This window comes from Borostomias antarcticus (assembly GCF_949987555.1).
Source record: "Borostomias antarcticus genome assembly, chromosome: 23".
Classification (NCBI taxonomy): domain Eukaryota; kingdom Metazoa; phylum Chordata; class Actinopteri; order Stomiiformes; family Stomiidae; genus Borostomias; species Borostomias antarcticus.
In genome coordinates this window covers 6,489,527-6,513,135 of record NC_140256.1, presented here as the reverse complement: position 1 = coordinate 6,513,135, position 23,609 = coordinate 6,489,527, and the positions used below count along the sequence as shown (strand labels likewise).

The 23,609-nt window shown below is 42.4% G+C and overlaps 3 protein-coding genes across 4 annotated transcripts; 2 read left to right on the top strand and 1 right to left on the bottom strand.

The window, feature by feature from the left end:
• Window positions 1–2,226: 2,226 nt before the first annotated feature.
• fam47e (family with sequence similarity 47 member E) lies at window positions 2,227–7,605 on the top strand (the record flags this gene model as incomplete). The annotated part of the gene is made up of 7 exons (XM_084457461.1): window positions 2,227–2,294; window positions 2,413–2,794; window positions 3,731–3,898; window positions 6,753–6,947; window positions 7,060–7,200; window positions 7,303–7,380; window positions 7,501–7,605. The coding sequence occupies 7 exons, from the start codon at window positions 2,227–2,229 to the stop codon at window positions 7,603–7,605; spliced, it is 1,137 nt and encodes a 378-aa protein (XP_084313587.1).
• Window positions 7,606–8,296: 691 nt separating this feature from the next.
• Window positions 8,297–18,924, bottom strand: LOC311324480 (coiled-coil domain-containing protein 158-like). The gene is made up of 20 exons (XM_084456943.1): window positions 18,839–18,924; window positions 18,497–18,684; window positions 18,249–18,358; window positions 17,801–18,134; window positions 17,622–17,692; window positions 17,333–17,443; window positions 17,050–17,164; window positions 16,749–16,868; window positions 16,349–16,546; window positions 15,308–15,760; window positions 14,967–15,135; window positions 14,436–14,588; window positions 13,657–13,769; window positions 10,470–10,628; window positions 10,283–10,375; window positions 9,997–10,110; window positions 9,448–9,626; window positions 9,084–9,137; window positions 8,492–8,662; window positions 8,297–8,388 (listed from the first exon to the last, which is right to left on the bottom strand). Exons 1-19 carry the CDS (start codon window positions 18,912–18,914, stop codon window positions 8,560–8,562), a joined length of 2,913 nt encoding a protein of 970 aa, XP_084313069.1. The 5' UTR covers window positions 18,915–18,924; the 3' UTR covers window positions 8,297–8,388; window positions 8,492–8,559.
• Window positions 18,925–19,825: 901 nt separating this feature from the next.
• LOC311324564 (cyclin-G2-like) lies at window positions 19,826–23,290 on the top strand. 2 transcript variants are annotated; one of them, XM_084457037.1, is made up of 8 exons: window positions 19,826–19,976; window positions 20,557–20,677; window positions 20,783–20,920; window positions 21,103–21,353; window positions 21,494–21,572; window positions 21,653–21,751; window positions 21,995–22,197; window positions 22,455–23,290. In XM_084457037.1, the coding sequence occupies exons 2-8, from the start codon at window positions 20,558–20,560 to the stop codon at window positions 22,567–22,569; spliced, it is 1,005 nt and encodes a 334-aa protein (XP_084313163.1). In that variant the 5' UTR covers window positions 19,826–19,976; window position 20,557; the 3' UTR covers window positions 22,570–23,290. The 2 variants fall into 2 exon arrangements, with proteins under 2 accessions (XP_084313163.1, XP_084313162.1); XM_084457036.1 differs by having other exon boundaries at window positions 21,965–22,197.
• The last annotated feature ends 319 nt before the right edge of the window (window positions 23,291–23,609 follow it).

Here is a 23,609-nt window from a genome sequence, read left to right as displayed (position 1 = left end):
CTATAATTTAAATAGTGATATTTTTACAGATATTAAATGATAATATGAGAAAATTATATCTTGGGGATATCTCAAAGATGAGGAATAATTTTGTCATATTTTATTATTTAATCTGGCAAGTCAGAACACTTTCTTTATTTACAATGACTGCCTGGCAGGACCATGAAGGGGGATGGGAGAGGGTTTTAAGTGTATGACAAAGGACAAACACAGCATGAAAGCATTAAACCACACATGGTGACAACACAGGCAGGCCCAGTAACAGACAAAGCACATCACTGGAGAGAAACACCACAGTACTACACATAGAGAACATACAGTATGACCAAAAGCAACCAAAAGCACATAACATAAACAGCATGAAGATAGAGCAGGCCACACAGCCAGACAGAGACATTGTAGCGCTGTAGAGAAAACAGTAGAGACAGGGCATTTCACAACAAGAGAGACACTGACATACTACATACTACTGTAGGAGACGTGGCAAACACTACACTGATGAAAAAAAACACAAAAAAACACATGATAACATGAAGAAAATTATTGGAGGGACACAGCACAGCTGAAGTAGACCACACATTTAAAACACACTGGCAGTAAAGTTCAAAAAGTTGTCTGTGTGACCAGTTGGTATTGGTCATAGTGGTTATCCTAATAACAGCTACAACTCTCAGCAAAAATGCCCATGATAGATGCCTTCAAAGCTGGTATAGATACAACTATCCAGTTTTTGTGTTTTTTGCAGCTCACTGCTGGATGCGATCTAGGAGCAGCCCAGTAAGGGGATTCAGGCACAGAAGAGTTCAAAGTGTGAACCATTGGATTTTGAGTCTAAACAGCTTGAGAGAGCCTGTAGGGACTTGTAGTGTGACTAGGTAATTCATGAGCCCTGACTAGAACCACATATCAACATACAGTAGGCTACACATAGAATTATATCACTAATCCTTGTGATATTTTCATAATTCTAATGAATGTTAAATTGGATAAAATGTAACTGTTCTCCGACAGCTTTTTTGTTGTTGCAATAATAGCTGAAAAACTAGGTCTACATCGCAAAGATCTAAAATAATTCTCATTATTTATTTTTTTATTCAACCTTTATTTAATCAGGCAGGTCAATTAAGAACACATTCTTATTTACAATGACTGGCTGGCAGGTGGGGGCCCATAAAGGGGGATGGGTGGGGGTTTAAAGTGTATGTCAAAGGACAAACACAGCATGAAAACATTAAACCACACATGGTGACAACACAGGCAGGCCCAGTAACAGACAAAGCACATCACTGGAGAGAAACACCACAGTACTACACATGGATAACATACACTGTCCAAAAGCACATAACACATAGCTAGCACAAAGATAGAGCAGGCCACACAGACAGACAGAGACATTGCAACACTGCAGAGAAAACAGTAGCCTAGCGACAGGTATATGGCAAAAACACTACAATAAGCACAGAGACGGTGACACAATATGGATAACATGATAGGGATACTTGCAGCTGAAGGAGAACACACATTTAAACTCGCAAACTACGGAAGTTAGATTATCTCAAACGTCCGTTTCAGTGCGGTTTTAAAAACACACTGGCAGCGAATCGCAAAAGACGTCTGTAGGCCTATGTGACTAGTTGGTATTGGTCATAATGGTTATTGATCCTAACAGCTACAACCGTCAACAAAATGCCCATGATAGAGGCCTTGAAAGCTGGGATAGACTAGATAGACTACAAACAACAATCCAGTGCTTTTGCAGCTCATTTTAGTCACTGGAGGCAGAGATAGGAGCAGCCCAGTAAGGGCTTTCAGGCATAGCAGAGGGAACCAGTGGATTTTGCATGTCGTAGCGATATGACAATGGGCAGTTTACAGAGGAGCAGAGAGCAGCGAACTGTTATCATGGTTGTTATGGCATAGGCTAGTGCCATCTAGAGGTGATTATTATAAGACTAATCAGGCTGCTTCACCTAAATGTGCTGTGTCTTTAATTTCATACACATGACTGATTATGGATTACTGCGGGTCACTCGTACGCGACCATCCCCCAAGGAACTACAAATAGGCCTACTACTGCTACCACTTCCCGGATGAGGCACTGTTACCATGGTTACTAACTAACAAACAGCACCACGAAAGCATCTAGAAAACGCATAGAGAAGTTGGTAGCGTGCTTTTTAATGTCCCGGAGACACTCCTGGTTTTACTGATGACAGAAGAAGGGCAATGGCTGAGAAAATGTTCCATGTTGGACCACCGGAGACTACAACGCTAGACATACCTAACTTTCGTTGGTGAGCTAACGTAGCTCTCTCTCTCTCTCTCTCTCTGCGCCCGCAGCACGCTACACACACGCACACACACTTAACGTTATAATGTGATTTGAATTCATCAGCATGTCCCACTCAACAGGTACAAGGAGAAGCTGCTGACAAAGTGTCTGAAAGACGCAAAGAAGAACAAGCATCATTTCTCTGGTGCTTTGGATAGCCGTCGTTGGCGTTTTCTAAACGTTGGTCTTAATGACTTCAGAGATGGGTACCCAACTCCTATGGGGAAATACACTATCGCCCAGGACCAGAGGGGCACGTCTCCTGACATCTTTGGCATTTCACCTCCCACCACGTCATCAGATAAAGCACCTGGAAAGCGTTTCTCAAAAAAACAGGCTTGCTTCTCTAAGCAGAACCCCCTGCAGCAGAGCCACCGAGAGTATGTGGCTGCATTGGAGCACAAACTCAAACAGCATCCTCTGGTTCTGTACCCACACAGAGAGCAAGGCATGCCCCCAGAGGTGAGTGATTGACGTGACGAGGTCATCAGCCACTGTTATCATCGCCATTGTCTGGCATTTCATGACAACACTTATGATGCTGTTGTTGTAGTAGTAGTAGTAGTAGTAGTAGTAGTAGTAGTAGTAGTAGTGGAAGTAGTAGTGGTGGTGGTGGTAGTAGCAGTAGCAGTAGCAGTAGCAGCAGTAGCAGCCTAGTGCAGTTCTCAACCGTTTTGAGCTCTGGGCCCCTGACATATTTCGAAAAATCCTTTAGGACCTCCCACCCTAAAACAATAGGCTATTATTTGAAAGAAGCCATAACAGTCATTTCTCTTGAATGATTTTAACTTAGGACAGTTTCAGTTTCCCCACACTTTTTTCACACAAGTAAAAAAAATAAAGTACATATTTTATGGCATTCATGAGGCTTTTTTCTTATCTGTTTGAATCATCATTAGTTTATAGCAATTCACAAGTTTTTTCATATGATATCAGAGTGCATTTAGTAGAAAATAGTTTGTGGGATGTTACAATCGCTATGGTCGTTTTTGTATAATTCTGCTATGTGACAGATAATACTGTTTTTTTTTATTTGCTTCAACACTCAAATTAAAAAGAACAGTTAGTGAAACCTGACACTCAAGGGGCAAAACCTCAGCCCAGATGTGCAGTTAGTTTATGATTTATATGTAGGCTAATACCACAGGATCCAGGCTAAGAAAATGTAACTTTTCCTAATACAGTGTTTATCTGATTTGTTTTTCATGAGTCAGATATGATTTTGTTTTACATGCATAGAAACATAAGAAAATATTGTTGGTTGAGAAACACTGGCCATTGGTCCGGGCAGTAAAACAAACAACATATATTTTTGAAATACAAATGTATTGCTCTGACACATTATTTTGTGTTATAATTCTAAAAGTTATACATTCATGTTTGTCTTCCATCCAATAGTTGTTTGATCAGGTGATATCTGTCCTGGACCCAGATATGTGTGTGAACAGAGATTCTACCATGATTTCACCTGAAAAAGAGGAGTGTGAGGAGAGAGAGGAGGAAAATGTGGATGACTGCACAGAGTGGCACGAACCTGCAACACAGGAGGCAGAGACAGAGGAGGACGTGAGAGAAGGGCCATCTGCTAATCAAATGCAAGTAGAACTTTTGAGGTTTTGTCTTGTGATAGATAATGTGCACCTAGCTTTGCCACACCCAAAAATGCAAAAAGTCTGAACATTTTCAGTTCATTTTCGATTAGGGAGTAATCAACGCAGACCAGAATGCCTCTGGACACAATTGGATAGACCTAAAACCAATCAGAGCAATGAAACATGGGTTAGTGAATGTATCTAGTGGGTACAATCATCATATCAAACCCTCCCCATATTAGATAAACGGCTGTGATTGGTCCGACCAATATCTGGTTGGGTGGAAATCAGTTTGGGTGGATGTCCAGACTGATCTGTGGAGAGGCTAGATGATGTGTATAACAGCATCATAACATGCATTATTACATTACATTCAGCAGACGTTTTTATCCAAAGCGACAATAATTCCATGTAATGCAGCTAGTCAGTGAACTACTACTCGCCAGAGCTCACAAGTGCATCTCCTTTCTAAACAAGTGACTAACTTGACTCTTGCACTTGGCACTAAAGCCAAAGTGCAAGAGTAGCAAAATATATAAACAATAGGTGCTTAAGAGGGAGGATGCTGGTAGTACCCCCGCCCGTTTCCCCCTAAATCCAAGGCTTCTGATGCGGTCACAGCTCTTTTCTGTTCTGGTTCCCCAGTGGTGGAATGAACTGCCCACTGATTTCAGGACAGAGTCGCTACCCATCTTTCGCCGCTGGCTCAAAATTCACCTCTTCAAGAAGTATTACCAGGATACTCCCTCTTAAACACTCTTAGTATATTTTTAGTTTGCTACTGTTGCACTTTTGCCTTTAGAGCTAGATTATGCTCTTAGTCACTTGTTTAGAAAGGAGATACACTTGTGAGTTCTGGTGAGTACAGTAGTAGTACACTGACTTCATATGTTAAAAGCAATTATTGTAATACTCAGGTTCGTTATGTAATTTTGTTGGATTTTGGGGGGGGGGGGGGGTTTGCAAAACTATAAATTTTTGTAAAGGGTATTCTATAAGGAAACAGAAAGTCTTTTTCCATAGTTGTCTATGTGGCGGCCATTTAAAAAATGGGCACCTTTAAACTTGAGTTTTATAATATCTCGGCTTCTAAATAAGATGGAACATGGCATTAAAGTCGCACAGAAACAGACGTTTGAGATCATCTAACTTCCGTAGTTTGACGTATTTCCGACGCAAACAAGCTATGAGGGTGGGACATAATGTTTAGAGGAATTTGATTGGAACATTGACAAGTGGACGGGTTTTAAGAACTTTAGACAGATTCGATAGAAGGATAGCGTTGATTGACGGGTGGATGTCGTGATATTATTGGCCTAAAATCTAAGGTACCTGTTGTTGTAATTGCACGTGACCTACCGTTTTCCAGGAAGTAACAAATTATATACTTTTATATACTTTTATATAAGATTACAACAAAAGTAGAATTTTGTAATTTTTTTGGCATATATCGTTGAATAGGTGAACACTATGACCAATTATGTGAACCAAAATGGGACAGAATGCTTTTTTCATTTCTGTCCGACTTTAAAGAAACGTCCGTTTCTGTGCGACTTTAACTGCTAAACCTAAATTTTCAGGGCCAAGGAATCCAATGGTGACAAAAATGAGGTAGAACTGACTAAATGCATTTATTTATTTATTTTATAAATGCATAAACATACTTTTTTATTGAGGAACAGGTCATGTCTGTTAAGTCCTCAATAAAAAGTATGTTCAATTCATTTTAGTCAGTTCTACCTCAATTTCGTTGTCACTATTGGATTCTTTGACACGGAAAATGTTGGTTTAGCATTTAAAATCAACGTTCCAGCTGATTTAGAAGCCAAGATATTACAAAACTAGAATATAGTGTATAGTTGTGCAAATCCCCCTAAAAATCCAACGAAAGTTAAAATCAAAACATAATGAATCTAAATTGGATAAAAGTGTCTCATAAATGACTATAATGTAATGTAATGTAATGAGATATGTTAGTGCATTCCAGTGTTTTTGATAGAAGGGAAACCGGTCTGCAGTTTTTGACATCAGAAGTGATGGTTTCTTAAGGTGGGGTGTGACTCTTAGTCTTGAAAGCAGAGGGAAAACATCCTAACGCAAGAGATGTGTTGATAAGGAGGGTTAGTAAATGAAGGAGTTTGGGTGCAATTGACTGTAGTAGGGAGGACAGGTCTAGGGAGCATGTGGTGGAGCAGCTAGATATAACAAGGTTGAGGGCAGGGAGGGCAGAGATAACAGAAGAGGAAAGCTCAGTAGGGGAGAGCGAGCGGAGGTGGCTACGGGTAGTAACCATGTGGGTAGGGGGAGCAATTATGGGGGAAGAGGGGAGGGAGAGGGAGTAGGACATGAAATAGTTGGAGAGATGAAGGGGAGTGACAGAGGTTAGGAGGAGAGGAAAGAGAGAAGAGGAACCAAGTTCTCACTCTGGATTATTACTTGACTGATAAAGGGAACATTACTTGACAGATAAGAGTGAAAGTACTATAGCCTATATGACACCTGGCCACAGAGGTGTGCAATAATCTGTAAAGCTAACCCTTTAATATTTTACAGTAGGCTGGACGATTCTGGTTTGAAAAACCCATACAAAGGGTTACAAACAAGGAGGGGCAGTGCCAAGGACGACAAGATAGTCAATGTCAAGTGCCTACGCTCCCCATCCCAAGATGAAGACATCAAGATAATTACCAAGCTGCTCTGTGACTGGGTTACCTCACTAGTAAGCACTGTTAATGACTCCTTAGTGACCTTTAAGAAACATGAGTTTATGGTCTTGAATGCCCATTCTGCTTAAGTTATTGAGGAGGCAAATGTGTTTGCCTTTACAGGGGGGAGAGAACAACAACTTGAATGAATCCACACTTCTAGGCCTTTTTGTCAGTGGCTATGAGAAGAAGCCATCCCTGTCCTTCCCCATTAAAGTGGAGCCTATTAATGTGCCAGAGGAACTACGTAAGTCTTTTGAGGACCTACACAGAGACCACACACAGAAAACCCTCCTAAAGGACTCAGAGCCACATAAGGTATGCAGAAGAGATTGGATTCTACCACCCCAGTCTGATATAATATGAAGTAAATCACAAATCGGACACATTCCCCCCAAAAAAAAACATTCTGTCTCTTGACTCTATTCAGAGTCAACCAGGAACTAAGAAGCCCATATATGGAGCGTGGTACTTGGATCCCAAAAAATGGAAGGAAAGAGATGCTGGTGAACCACTGCGAGACCCTGATACCACCCCAGAGGACTTGTTCTCTGAGCATCCAAGTGAAAGGGTGGGTTTAGAACATGGTTTAGAACCTGGAATAAACTCCACAGCACACACATTCCTTTTACTGTTCGAGAAAATGTCGGACATCGATTTTTCTCTTCTTTAGGATGAGGAGCTGAAACAGATGCATGGGACTCAGGCATTCAAACAGTATATTATCAGCAAGGGACAGAGAATGCCTAGGGTAAGACCATCCTTCACAGCACAGGTGTTTTGAGTGTCAAATGAGTAATAGCAAAATTGATTTCGTTCATTATTTGAAGAGTAGATGGATCTTTCAATTTTAACACGTTTGTTTTTGCAGTTTCTGAGTTCTCTCTTTTCAGAAGATGAGGGAGAGCATCGGACAAGAGGGGCCCCGGATGCCGTGGGTTCTGCTTCAACAAGGAAGGGAACAGTGGTGATTTAGGCAGATTTCAACTTTAAACTGTATGTGTAGGGTAGTTTTAATTAAAATAGTACAAGAGCGCTCTGCTGTAGTGGAATTTACTGTTTAGTATCATGATACATGCATGTACATTTAACATCTGCCTTAGTCATCTTGAATAATAAACAAATTTTCATTATTCATGACCTGCTAAAGAAGCATGCTTTTCTACAAACATCCATTGTTCTACTGAAAGGATATAGGACCTATCTGAGTCATAATTAATGATACGAGACAATTCAACACAATTCTCAGTGTTTAATTTAATTACAAGTGGTCACAGGAAATAAAAAACATTCATTCAGTGCTTTGTTTGTTATAGAGCCTCCTTTTGTCTTTGACCATCCTCATCTTTCTCTCTTCACCTTTAATCATGGAAGACATATCTGCAGAGGGAAAGGAAACAAACAGGAATAATAAGTCATATTTTCCTGGAGAGTAGGCGGTAGATATCAGTACATGATAACAATGGCAGCATTTGATATAAACAAGGTCAGTAACACAACAATGGAAGGTGGAGCACTATGATGCGTTGTTATTCGTGCCTGTTCCCTCCAGGAAATCCCATACACAAACGCCTATTTTGTGCCTTGACAACAGTCCGTTAGAGGCCAACAAAATGCAACAGAAAAAGAACACTGAAACAGTCTTGACACTACAAACCTTGGCTCATCTGCAAATCCTCCACCATGTTTTGGAGGTTGTCGAGTTTCCCCTGCAAGTCCGTGCACGTATGTGTTGTGAACTCGTCCCGCGGGCTGACCACTAAGACAGATTTCAAGATAACCCATAAATGAACCTCATATTACTCGTCTGGAGCCACCCCAGATACAGTGTGACTGAAACGATTGTGAAAGGTTGGACTTACAGATGTGTTTATCTGTGAGAGGGCCTGCAACTTCAGGTCTGTTCTGAGGTGGAAGTGTGTTATTGGGGTCAGAGGTCAGTAGAGAGTGTACAGGGGACCTGCGCCCCAGTGCCATGGCTCGAGGGGAGGACGAATAGCACGACAGAGATGCAGCGAACGATACCCCATGGCCTGTGGAACACCAAAACAACATCCAAAATGGTGTTCCGCTTGCTTGAAAGGATTACAGGTGGGATCGGAGGGACTAGCAGAGCGCAACAAGAGTGAAAAGAAGAAAATGCACTTGGTTCCACCATAATACTTAGAACTTATGAACTCACTCTCGCTTGAGAAGGTGCTGTTTAAATTCCTCTCATTTCGCTCTTCCAGATCAGTAGTCCTATGGAGATGAGGCTGACTACACACAGCGAACGCATACATATACACACATACAAACATGCATTGGAATGAAGCACAACGTCCCTCTTTAAGATGTTAATGAAGCATGCAAAGCATTTTCACATGATGTCAAGACCAGTTGCTCCAGCCATGCTCAGGGTAGTCAGGCAGAGGCTCAAGTTAGCATATTCAGGATGTTCTGTACTCTACTTACATGCTGTAGGCCTCCTTTGACACTTTGTTTGTTACGTCTTTGGTCACCTCATTACTGGAGGGAGAAAGTTGGAATGCATTACGTTACATAAGAGCATATCACATTCCATAAGTGCACTCAACTTCCAAGAAACGGTATACTGGCATAAGGTCAAGTCAATGGGAGTAGAAAATGAGCAGCACCAGTGTATACAGGCACAACACACACAACACCATTATTCACATAGACACATTTATAGAGTTGTGGCTTAAGACACCAACCTAACTTCCCACAGCTTTTTCAAATGGGGGGCCAGTAGCATCACATGAGATTTATTTGCTGCCTCTAATCCCCGTAGTGTGGGACTGCGTGCAGCCAGACTCACAGGGTGGTCTTGGTGAACACTCTCTCTGGGGCAGACCTCCTTCTGTCGAGACTGCTGCTATAGCTTGGGGATGTGGGGGTGGTGTATGGTCCAGGGTTCTCAGAAATCACACCTCGCAGCTCCTTGACTAGAGACCTCAGTTCCAGAGTAGGGTTTTCCTTCTGTTTCTGTGGAACCAGCTGCAAGAGAGGCCATTGAGATGCCGTGTCAATATGACTGTGCTTAGCTAATAGTCAGTGGGAGTTAGTATGAGAATATATAGTTGCTAATGGCACTGTAACACAATGACTTATTATATCATATTCCTCAAAAGGTGTACTTTAAATAAACTGTGTTCTAGTTCGCCTCAGCTGTCCAGAGCTCAAACAGTGATATATGATTAAGCTTCACTCCTTGCCACAGGAATGCAAGGAGTGGGGTGTGTTTTTGATTTAGGGACAAGTCTGATGGGCTGAGCTTGTGTCTTTTCGCAGCCGAGTAAACACTGAAACAGAAGAATGCTGGAAGCGCTGGATCCACCAGGCATTTCGCAGGACAACCCTGATTTACCTCCATCAGGCGCTTGGAGCCGTGCAGGGCGGAGGAGGGCAGTGCATTCAGGGCTGTTGGGCTACTGAGGGAACCCCGCTGGCCAGCACTCCCTGTGGATCGCAGGCTCTGGCCCTGCAGCTCAGAGGAAATAGATAGCATTCTATTTCAAAGCGCTCTAAGTCTAGAGGTAAATTGGACTGCACTTCGGACACTTGGTACCATAACGTTTTCATATCTGAATTGACATAAGTTTACAACCAGGCTAACTAACAGTCCTACCCTACGGACAAGAGTCCTACTCTACCTTCAGATCCAGAGCATGCTGAAGCTTCAGACGCATTAACTCCTGCTCCTGCATCTGGATATGGTCTTGGCAATCAGCAAAGCTCTCAGACATCTACAGGACATGAAGGCAGAGTTGATTTCTCTTCACATATCGAGTCATACTGGCTGAAATTGAGTGAAATGCTGAAAGGAGCAAGCAGCGCCACCTTGTGGAGGGTCTTCTCCAGTTTGGTGACTTTGTCCCGGAGCCGTCTCTCCAGAGAGCGCATGGTCTCCGCCTCCTCTGCCAGCCGTCTCTTCTCCTCTCTGATGGAGGCCAGCTCCTCGACCTGACGCCCGCTCTCCAGGCTCTGGTGGCGCTTGTCCTGGGAGAGGGGCAGAGACGACATGGGAGCACAGCCTTGCACAGATATGAATCCTGTCTACAAACCAATCGTGAATCGATTCACCGCACAGGTGTCGATTCTCATGAAAGCCAATATGCATTCAAATCCTGTTTTATAAACCGACTCTTTGTGAAATCAATTCCCAGCCCTGTAGTCAATTATTTTCTGAGCGGAGATAATACTACGTATATTCTATAAAACTAGAATCTACAAATGGGTGATGGTGAATGATGATTATGATTTTTTTCAGATATTGAAAGGATAATACAGAATTGATTTTGGCAATGTTTCTTAGTTGAAAAAAACTGGATGGGACCACTCTCTTTACATGCAACTCGAAATTCATATGTTGGTCAAGGAAGACTCCTAGGTTTTTTGAATCGCGCTTAATATCGCTGCTAAGGGACCAATAAACTGCTGTATTTTATCAGAAATTCTCTGTATTTTATCAGAAATTCTATAATAAGGACTTTTGTTTTGTCAGGGTTAAGCTAGAGGAAGTTATATTGACATCCAGCCCTTGATAGTGATTTAGCAGTCTTGCAATGATAAGAAATACACTAAAAACTGCTCATTAAGAAACCAAGAGTAAGCATGCACAGTACAGTCAGGGAGAAAAGAATAGGACCAAGAACTGAACACTGGGGCACACCACAAGTCAGATGAGGAGACAATCATCACTAGCCACAAACTCCTACCTGAAGAGGAGGCAAACCAGTAAAGGGCAGACCCAGTTACACCTGCCCATTGCTGAAGCCTACTAAGGAGAATCCAGTGGTTTCCACTGGTGGCTAATGCTAGTGCAACACAATTAAGTCATGTTAGCCTGTCCAAAAAACTCCCCCAAACAACCAAAGAGCACCCAAAAACAAATTAAATATGATTCATTCTCTCTGGGATTCTTTTGTGTCCATTTAACATCCGTTTTGAATTCAAACTATCGTGTAATCCATTCTGGTTTGTGGAACTTATATTTCATTCTGTGAGTCGGCAGGCGGAGTAACACTCAGATCCATCTAGAGCCAGCGCTTATCAATGTTAACAAAGTGCAAGCATGAACGACAGAAATATAGGTCCCCAAACCAGAACGGATAACATGAGTTTGAATTCAAACTCATAGACACAAAATAGACACAAAAGAATCCCAAAGAGACTTTGCTCATAATTAATTTGTTTTTGGGTGCGCTTTGGGTGTTTGGGGGTGTTTAGTGGACAGGCTAATGTGACTTCATTGTGTTGCACTAACGTTAGCCACCAGTGGATATTGGAACGACCCAAAGCAATCTACAGCATGGAATTAACAGAAAATGATCTCCATCATTCAAAAACATCATAGGTAAGTCGAAAATGAGGCCATAGTGTAAAAATTCCAGAATATCCCTTTAAGACTGGCTGAATAATAGCATGTTTTAAGTAATCAGGCACACAGCCAGAGCTACTGTAAGGGAGCTATTCACAATGGAGAGCCTAAGTTGCTGAAAACATCTTTAAAAAGAGAGGTTGGAACAATGTCAAGAGGACTAGAGGAGAGACATATTTGGGAGACAATGGCTCCGAGTTCTTCCAAAGAAACTTGTCAAGTTTATATCGTAATTTGTTTGCGCTGTATTATTATTTTTTTTTTGTATTTGCAGTTTTTTATACTGCATTTGCACCGTCATGTCCGTGCACTGTCCTGTTCTTTCCTGCACCCTGTCCTATGTCATCTGCAACAGCATATGTCTTAACCCTAGTCAAATTCCTAATATGTGTGAACCATATACATGGCTAATAAACAGATCTTGCAAAACCTTGTCAGTGACCTTATCCACAAAGAATGATATAAATACAGGTAAAGAAGGAGGAGCAGGGTTCACCAAAGCTCTAGGATTTTTCTTATTACAGTAAATCAATTTGGAAAAATAGGTAGTTCTCGCCTCTTTCACTTTCTGATGAAAAGATGAAAGTAGTTCCTTAGTTCCTTCATGTAAGTAATGTGAACCTCCATTTGTGTTTTCCACCTACACTCAACTTTTCTGCCCTCTCTTTTAAGACAAAGATGTTGTCATTCGTCCAAGTGGTGGGATGAGTTATAACAGTACAAATCAATTTGTTTTTAAACTGAGGAACCAAACATAAGGTTGACAAACAGAGGTGGTTAAAGGAGCTGTCATTGGATGTCATGTCAGCATTAAAACCAGTATGAATAATAATACTCTCAGGATGGCACACCATTCTTATATATATTCCCATTTGGTGTTTTGATGATGGTGGTGGTTGAGAGTGCTGTCTAATATGTCAGTCCAAAATCTCCCAGAGGTGTTCAATTGGGTTGAATGACTGCGAAGGCCATAGATGAAGGTGATCACTCAGGATAAGTTTGTATTTATTTGCAGTGACCCTATAAGAGGATCTTTCTATTAATTGTGTTAAAATGTTTGGATCTGTGCTGCTGTCTTTTAATTGTGCTGAAATGTTTGGATGTGTGCTGCTATCTTTTAATTGTGTTGAAATGTTTGGATGTCTGCTGCTGTCTAACTGTTAAATGTTCGGACGTGTGCTGTCGTCTTTCAACTGTTTGTATTATTTTAACTTCTGACATTCTGTATTATTTGTAGCTTAGAGATTGCTTTCTTTGTATGACCAAAACGGTGGTAGAGCAATTATCAGACTTTCTCAAAAGTGCTAGTTTTGTCAATGTTTTGATCTGAACCATTGTATATGATCTTAAGTAACCTTGAAACAGGGCTAAACCTGCATTTTCCCTTTACTACTCCTTTAACTATGTGCTGACACTGTTGTGTTGGTCTGTGTGTTAAGTCAGTGTGCAAGCAGCTTTAGTAAGAGGAGGCTTTGGAAAAAGCACTCAAGGCGTTTCCCTGCAAGGAGGAAATTGTGTTGAGTAATTTTGAGGACCTGGAGTTTTTGACCTGGCCAAGAATACTCTCTAGGTCCTCTAGGTCATGTGGTGAAATTATACAGCTCAGATAAAAGCATAGAGCCGGATAAGGAGATGTTGACGTCTTACCCGACTGAGTTTCTCCAGGGTCTCCTCCAGTAGCTGGATCCTGCTCTGAAGAGAGTCAATCTGCTCCCGCTTGGAAGTGATCTGCTTCTGCATCCCCATGGCAACTTTCATCCCTAGAGATAGAGAGAGGGCAAAGTAGGAAGGAGAGGTCAGTTCTCATCTGTTTCCATTTAATCCTGGGGTAATTATATCAAACAAAAGAACATTTCCATTCAGACTCGGTATCAGGAATACAGGTGGCATATGGTTAGCTTGGCATGCAATACTAACAAACAGAATCCTATCCTAACAATATACGGTATAAGACTCCATCACTTCAAATATAAAATCCATTATCTATTGATTAAATCAATCTTGGAACCTGCATCTCCCATTCTATTAGGGCTGGGTTTAAAAAATCGATTCATCGATTCTGAATAGATTCTGAATCAAATGATTCAGAATCGATTCATAAATCCCCAAATCGATCTTTTAATTAATTAATGAATAAATGAAGGAATGAATAGTTAATTAATTCATTCAATCATTCATTCATTTTTGGAAATCAGTATCGATAACCAGCCCTAGTATTGATGTGTTGCATAACTTGACAGTCATGTAATTAAGGTTACAGCAAAAAAAAAAAGAAAAAGGTTTTAGTAACACTAACCGAATCGATATTGAATCGAATCGAATCGTGATAATCGATTCTTGAAATTCGAATCGATACCCAGCCCTACATTCTATCATAAACACATGTATTTCACTCCCTATGGTGTCTTTGAGGTGCTGCAGCTGACCGTGTCCATCTGCCCCTTCCAGGGTCCTGAGGGTGCTCCTGGCCTGGTCCAGCTCCACGCGGGTGGTCTTCAGCTGGGACCTCAGCTTCGTCACCACGGCCTCGTGCTCTGCACTTTTGCTGCTGTGGAGCCTCTTCCGCTCCTCCAGCTCTTCTGGGAGGGGGAAAACACACAGTTAAGAGGCACGTACATAATGAGGGCATTGTAGGATAAAGAAAACATACCGCACACCCTTTATTGTTCTTTGCTACAACAGAGGAGAAAGCTGATCATTATTTTTGGCTAGTGCCTCCATGCCTTCATTAGGAGTCATTGGAATCCCTTTGTTTATTGTCTATTGTACGATGAATAGGGAACATCCTTCAGACAAGCAGCCTCATGTTTGCCACAAGTCACTGTTTGGTGACTGTTCCAACAAATCGCTGAATCTGGTGGAGACGCCATCTCCTGATGGTGGATAGAGTGGAATGAGGAAGCAGATACGTCAAGCTATTTATTTATTTCTGCAGAGAACAAGTCGGTGTTGCGCACCTGCGAGGCTGAGCAGTTGCATGCGCTGCACCTCCAGCTCAGCGGTCAGCTGCTGTTTCTCCAGCGTCAGCTCCCTGACACAGTGACTCCGCTCTGACAGGCTTGTCTGCTGCTGGCGTCTCTCCCTCTCCAGCGCGGCCAGCCTCGCCTCACGCTGATCCACCTCCGTCTGTGGGGTTGGGGGAAAGGGGCAACCAGTTCAGCTGTGAGATTCGTACTGTACTAAGCGGACAAACGGGCTCCGAAAATAAGCGGGGGGGGGGGGGGGTTGGTGAGTGAACAATTTCATAAAAGACAGTGTTGTTGAAACGACTAGCTACCCGACTAACTCGTCAACTAACCCGGAGTTGCTGGATCTCCAGCTTATGCTCGTTGAGCTGGTTGCTGAGGCCGCTCTTCTCGCCATGCAGCGAGTCCATGCTGCGTCCGTGCTGCACGGTCGCCTGGGTGGCACTCGCCATCTGCAGGCGCAGCAGCTCCACCACCTTCTCCCGGTCCTCCAGCTTCAGCCTCATCACCTCCGTCTCAGCCCCGAGCACCTGGCAGCGTCCCTGGGCCTCCTCCAGCCTGGCTCTGCCCTGCTGGGCCTCCTGCTGCCTCAGCTGCAGCTCCCGCTCCTTCTCGTCCAGCAGCGCCCGCAGCTGCTCGCCCTCCGCCTCCCGCTCCTCCGCCCGGGCCTGCAGGCGCAGCACCTCTGCCCGGCCGCGCTGCAGCTGGTCCGTGGTAAACTCCAGCTCCCCTCGCAGGGCGCTTAGCTTGTCCTGCAGCTCCCGCTGCTGCCTCTCACCACACAGCTGGACAAAATCAGAGAGGGACTTAAGCATTTGGCTCCTTAAACAACCCGAGGCATCAATTGTTAATTAATCCTCAATTAGCTAATTAGCCCCTGAGGCCCAATTACTGCACTGCAATCATAAGCAAAAAGAAGTGAAAGCATATATCATAGGATATCATATCATAGGATTTGATTTCGATTCTTGGGGTTTACAATTAGATTTCAAATTGATTTTAGATTATTGATGATTATTGATATAATTTATTATCATTTTAAATAACTTTTCCACCATTTGACTACACCCTTAACCCAAATAGATCCCAAACGCAAAATTATTGAACCTCTGCTGCACCGCCTGCAAATATACAACAAAATGTCTAATATAGTGCAAAAACAATGACTGAAACCCAAATTGTGTGAGAACGGGATAAAATCAGAAAATACATTTATGGAGAAGAAAAAAATGTAATAGATTTTTCATTGAGAATCGCAATTGTTACATGAATCAATTTTTCCCACCAGCTCTACTATCAGGCATATGAGTAGCAGAACGCTAAACGGGGTAACAGATGCAGAGGAGCAACAGTATTTCATGACCCCTCCTCACTTGAGCCTCCATGTGAGCCTGGCGGTCTTCTCTGAGGCAGCCCACCAGGGCCTCCAGCTGCTGCACCCCCAGGCTGCGCTCCTCCAGCTCCCTCCGCAGCCCGTCGATGGTCACGCCATGGCCCGTGTCCCGCTCCCAAAGCTGCTTGTTCTGCTCTTTCTCCAGGGACAGCTCCTCACGCGCCTGACGCAGCCCAGACTACACCGGGAGACACAACAGTAAAGAACTGATTTCTCTCAGATTGGCTTCTAGACTAAAATCTTACTATTCTTGTATTTAAAATGTTCAATTCAGTGATTGATTCCAAAACCACACATATTCAAGTACACAATACGTCATGTATGGCACAGGAAAGTATGTTGAACAAGTCATGGGTCTGTGTGAGGTAGAGCTACTTTACCGTGAGTTGGCAAAGCTGAGCGTCCAGCTCGTCTGCCTGCTGGAGGGATCGATCTCTCCCTATCTGGGCCTCCTCCACCTGGGATTGGGACTGGGCCAGCTGCTTCTCCAGAGCCTCCAACTAGCACACAGCAAGGCAAATCTAAATAGCAGGACAAACCTGCCAAAAACCTTTCAAACCAATAACAGCGGACCCATTTCTCAAGACATTTAAACTATATTTAAAAAAATCGTTACAAAATCGTACAACCCATCTTTGTGAGGTCTCTCTGTATTAAACTGTTGTTATGTCTGATTTATACCTTGATGTCATGCCCCCTCTGGGCATTCAGTAGGTCTGAGCGCAGGATGGTGAGGGCTGACTCCAGGTGACTGACCTGATTCTGGTGCACCACGGCCTGGCTCTCTGCTTGTTTCCTGGTCAGTGGATGGAAAACACATGTAGCTACTGTAAAAACAACCCTCAAAAATAATGTATTTCATTATAAAACCTTTCCTGAGATCTGATTAAGAGTAGTCTTAGAATTTGTAAATGGGAAAATCTCCATTGCGGTGTGCATGGGTTAAGTGTACGCTGTGTCTCACTGTAACAGCTCCACCTGGACACATAAACTGCAGACACTGCTTCTAGAGCTGTTCAATTTCTCAGTCAATATCGCCACCTCCTGGTCATGACTGGTAATAAGCTGCTCCATTCTATGGAATAGTAAGAGAAGCTATTGCCTGTCCACTTAAAATCTTTGCAATGACAGATTCAATGTAATTCTATACCAGACAGCACTAAATACAAGTGTAATTGTGTTCTATAATACAAAATTAATGCTTCCTTGTCAAACTCTATTTCATCCTACAGGTAAATATTGTGAAAGATTACCTTTTTTGTTGCTGCTTCAGCATCACCTCTGCTTTGCCTTGGCACTTCTGTTCTTGAGATCCAAGCTGCTCCTCTGCCTGTCATTGCATACAATGAATGAGGATGTTAATTAAAGGGTGTAAAGACTCACCTTCAACAATATAAACACTGAAAAAGCTCTTAGTATGACATCCTAATACTTGAGCCAGTAGGAGTCTTTCTTGCAGGTTGTGGTTCTCATGCTCAAGGCCCTGCAACACTTTGTCCACCGCCACACCCAGCGAGTCTTGACCAGTGCCGGCAACATCCTCGCCGACATGAGAACTGTGCCCAGAGCGTTTCTTGTAAGCCAACAGTATGCAGTATACCTCCTGGATGGTCCTCTCCACAGACTCTGCTTTCCTACCAAAGGACTTGGCCTCGTCCTCAGCCTCCAGCAGCCTCTGGTCACTATTCCGCTTAGTGGTTTGTAGCTCTTTGATCATGGCCTGCATCTTCCCCATCAGATCAGCATGTTTTCTAGACTCTTTCATCCTACAGTAGGGGACAAAGCATATGCATAACATCGAACAGAAATGTGCACTAAGCAACCGCATCTATGTTCCGTCACTGCCCAGTGAAAGGCATGGAGTATTCAGCATGAAGTACCGTAAGTCACTTATGCCATCTTTCTCCATCTGAACCTCCTGCAGTTTAGTCTGCAGTTTGATGATGGACTGTCGGAAGGCAAACTTCTGCTGTTCATGTTGTGAATGTGTCTGTAGAATTAGAGGAACATTAATACAAAGATAATCAACTGTGGAATGCAACTGCATGACTCTCACTGTAGGAATTCTCCATATAAAAAACATGGTCATCATCAAGTAAAAGAAATGGGCTAACATCTGTCATCTAACCTCACTAAGCTGATTTTGGAGCTCAGACACCTGTTGAGAGTAGTCTTCTATTGCATTTTCTAACACATCCTTCCCAGGAAAGCCGACACCATGCCTGGCCACCTCCAGGTCCTGGCCATAGGAAAGAGGCTGGATCACAGATTGGCGGCAGGAGGATAGGATATCAGAATTGTCTTCTGATGAGCCATCTGTTAGAGGAAAAGGGATACTTATCACATAATGTTACATTTTGTGACGGTTTGTGTTCTGTGAGTGATGGCTATCGTTGGATGGGTATCATCATTGATTAGGTTTAAGAATCTGGCAAGGCACTAGACACCCACATAAGTGTTTAACACTCACCCATAAAAAGCATGGGCATGTGACCAAGTTGTAAGGGTGTGCTGTTATTAGTGAATGAGTAGCCAATCCTCTCCATAGTACGTTTAGTTGCATTTTCCATCTCTTCTTGTAGCCTCTGTGTCTCCTTTGTTTTTCTTTCAAGCTCTTCACTGCGAAGACCAAAAAGAGCTGTTATATATCACCGTAAACAAAAGAAACTAAACCAAACTAGCTAGCCTAGATTTCCAAAGAGAACTCCATGTAATGGGTTGATTTTCTGTTGTTGTGAGTTGGAAGATCTTATGGGAACAGTTACCTAATTTCATCCAGATTGCAGTGTCGTTCAGGTAGAGAGACAATGTCATTGGTGGCTGTAAATTAATTCAGATTAATGCAAGTTACTTTTCAACCCAATCGTGTCACGTGATGGCAGTTTGTGTTATCAGGCTAGCGTAGGGAAAGCAGGAATAGCAAGCTAGCGTTATCAAATTAGCTAGCTACTTACTTGATGGAATACCGCGCAGCAGTCCATATTCAAACGACCGACAGCCACTGAAGGTCGATCTATGACTATCTTTGGGAATCGTGTTTTGAGCCCCAGAAGCCATCCTCGGGCATTATTAGTTAGCTAGCTAGCTTGTTCGCACTGCACGGCCAATGATGCAGCTAGAAGCTAGCACAGTTTCATCACTATGGAAACAGCAGCGCTCTGGACCTTCTCAGTCATGTCGTCTCACTCGTCACTCGGCCTTGTCTTTTTTGGATAAAAGCGGTTTTGTCCGCAGCTGTTTGTTAACTACTTAGAATACCATATCTTATGGCACATTCCTTACGGCTGTTTATCAAAATAAAGTTACGGCCTATTCATCAAAACCACACCTGTCCGTCGAGGACATGGATGTAGGTCGGGGACTATGGTCGGGGACCGTAGCGTTAGTGCATGATGGTCCTTGTAGTTTTCTCTCTCTTTTTTTTTTTTTAAAGTCGAGTTTGTTTACCAAGGGACGTCGCTCGGTCGAATCTTTCGCGTCTACAAGTCAACATTGAAAATCAACTTATTAGCTAGCTAACTTGGAAGAAATGGATATTTGAAGATTGTGTTGCTGCTATATTTGAATGAGCAACATCGTCTTGTCTGTGTGGTCGGGCATTTGGCAAGGTAAAACAAAATTATGTTTAACTTAGGCTAGCTAGCAAACTAGTGCTAGCTACTAACGTTAGCTAGGCCAACTAGCTTACACAGTAGCAGTTTCTTGGTCGAATAGTGGTGTTTATTTTGGACTTCTATTGTTAACTAACTGAAGTAAGTTAAACATTGGACTACCCGTAATATAAATTAGAGGAGCATATTCCCTTTTTCAGTTTGCAAATTAGCTAGCTATGCCTAGCTAACGATTCGCCCAGCCCATCCCCCGTTGTTATCGCCCTTTCACAACTAACTAAATTAGTTATTTTTTATCACATTAGTTTGCTAGACATGTCCGACATTTTGTGGTTATTGTGGTTATAAATGCAGCTTGCTATCAATTACATTTAGGCCATTTCATGCAACTAACTATCTTAGTTAGGTGGGGTGTAGCTAGCGATATTTGACACTAGTAGCAAGCTAGTGGGTGGGGCAAAGACCCCCTAATGTGTTGACCTACTTTCCCTCTCAGATGAGGGAAACGGTTGCTTACAAAAAATAGTTAGTTCCTTTAGTCTTGGAACTAAACACACACCGACCTAATGTTTTTCAGAATGAGGGATCTTTATGGCCTGGACAATAGGCTCCTAAAAGAGCTCAAGTCAAGTTCTGCCGAGGAGTCAAACTTCCAACCGAGGGAAACCGGGCTGAAGATAATTGAGGCTGCTGCAGAGGTAACCCGGTGACCCACTTACACAAATGTTCTATGAGGTATTCTCGCTCCAACCGACTTAATGTGCTAGTCTTGATAACTAATGATTCAATCATTTATCATTCAGAACCATAATGGGGTGTCAGCAAAAGGCAGAGATGCCAAAGTTGAAGACCTGTGGAGCCTGACCAGTTTCTTTGGCTACAGCACCCAGACCTTTGTCCAGGCTGTCAATCTTCTGGATAGGTTCCTGGCCATTATGAAGGTACGCTTTCAACTTTTGTGTGTTGTTGTGTGATCCTGATTGTGTATTGTACCAAATTATTGACTGTTGATTGATTAATCTCATTAATGAATATCAGTACCACTTCAACAGCATTGCAGCATGACTTGCTAATTAAAGCTGTATTACTTCAAATAATTTATCCCACTGTTATATATTCACAGGTCCAACCAAAGCACCTACCTTGTATTGGAGTGGGTTGTCTCCATATGGCAGCCAAGATGTTTGAGGAGGAGTGTAATATCTCACCTACTCAAGAACTCATCCGCATCAGCCAAAGCAAGTTCACTGTGTCTGATCTCAGCCGCATGGAGAGGATCATCTCTGAGAAGCTCAACTTTGAGCTCAAAGCCGTCACAGCCTTAACTTTTCTACACCTGTACCACGCTTCCATCATAGCCCTTTCATCTGGAAGGTGAGCACATTTTTGGGATTGTTATTGATGCAGTATTCCATGTTGTAAGATAACATTATGTAACCAGTTGTGAGATTAATTTGCTAATTGCTGTTGAGAAATGTTCTGGTGTATCATATTGGGATTCCCTTTATTTTAAGGGAAGACATCCCAGGCATTGGGAGACTGGAAGCCCAGCTAAAAGCCTGCTTATGCCGGCTTGTGTTCTCCAAAGCAAAAGTAAGGCAGCTTCCATTTTAAAGCATGGACATGTTCATTCTGAATTTGAAGTCTCATCATTGTTTCTTTTATCCTTGCAGCCCTCAGTGCTGGCACTGTCTCTTATTGCTCAGGAATTTGAAGCCCTCCAGTCCATTCCCATGTTGAAAGTTGTTCAGCAACTCCAAAGACACTTAAAGGTATATATTTACAGTAACATTACTTTTGTGTAAATATGTAACATTCTCTGTGAAGGTCCAAATTATTTTATTTGTATGAACCATAGTAGACGTATCCATACTGAAAGTGACTCATAAGGTTAGGGGAGGGGTACAGACCAGTTGAAACCAGCACCACCTGACATGGTGGTGAGTATTCTCTAGACTACTCTAATAGTCCTCTCCTGGTGTCAGCCTCTCAGATGTTTCCTGTTTCTTCTTCAGATTGGCGAAAGAGAACTTCTCCATTGGAGGGAACTGGTGGCCAAATGCATGACTGAGTACAGTTCAAGTGAATGTAACAAACCAGATAACAAAAAGCTGGTGTGGATTGTGTCCAGGCGAACAGCACAGAATTTGCATGCCAATCACTTCAGTGTCCCTGAACTGCCAACTATCCCTGAGGGGAGCTGGAATGAGAGTGAAAGGTAAAAAGACAAGAGCACATCAGCCTTGCTCTAATACTCCTCTCTGACTGATAAATCACTTTGTTATTGCACTAAAAGAGGCTATAGTGTTCATAAAGAATTAAACTGATATAACTGCATATTTGTCACTGATGGTTTTTGAGCATAAAGATTCACCATATGTCACAGAAGTAAGTGAAAGACAGTATTAATTGACTGATACTGTAGCTATTGCCAGTATTGCTGACCAGTGTGCCTCCTCCCTTGTGTATATCCAGTGAGGATTCGTGCGAGGACATGAGCTGTGAGGAGGACAGCTTGTGCGGCTCTCCTGGCAATGATGTGGAGGGCGCCTTCTTCCCCTCTGGCTTTCACTACCAGGGCGGAAATTGATACCCTTTTGCTACAATCTGCAGTGGAAGATGGCATATGCCAGGGTGCTCTCTGTAACTTTCCTGTAATTGTAACGGTTTCCATGGGGTCAACATGAGTCAGAACAAGCCTATTTCTGTTACTTACCATACTGTATGTATTCTAGTAATACTGAGCAACGGGTCCTACCGAGCGCCTGTTTTAAATCCTAAGTTTTAACTTTTTGTTATATTTTTTTAAAGGTTCAAGTGGAATTTACATTGCAGTATCTTGAAAGTTGACTGTCAAATAACATGTTTGTAAAGTCTCTTTTTCTCTGGTGTCAATCTATGTCCAAACTTGACACATTCCTCATGGAAAAAAAGCACAATGGTTTCTATCTTGGATGCCAATCTTGATTCAACTGTTGGGACAGTGGGAAATGTCCTCTGACATATTAGTACTGATTTTGTTTTATACTGCTGCATAAAACTGCATTATGCCTATAACACCTTACTGTAGTGTATGTGAGATTATAGTTTGAAATGCAGGATGTTTTTCTAGCCTATGCATGATGACTTGTATGGAAGTATATGAATGAGTGAATTTGATTTTTGTTGATTGCATTAAAGTACTAACAAAATATTTATTTTGAAAAATTAAGAAAAATGTACATAGCTTGTAAAAAAAAAACATGTATTTGTTATGTGAATAGACTGTTCTACGTTATTGAATATCAAGTTACAACTGAACTCAGTTACAAGTTACAACAAACATTTCAGATTAAAATAAATAAGTGACATTTTTAAGTCATGATTGTGTCTGTCTGTTAAGTTAATCTTTTATTGATTTCTTAGGAGCTGAACATCACTCATGCAAAATATTGTTTCTCAGTCAATGCATTGTCAGCTCTCTACAGTCTCTTGTGGGGTCTATTTTGTTAAGTGAATAGGATTATCCTACCTAATACCATTTGGCACGATATTCACAGGAGCGTACGTAACAGAAACAGGAATGTTTGCTGAATCAATCCACTGCTGTGCATTTTAGATCGATCTCCTTTATTAACCTGGCTGCCTAAT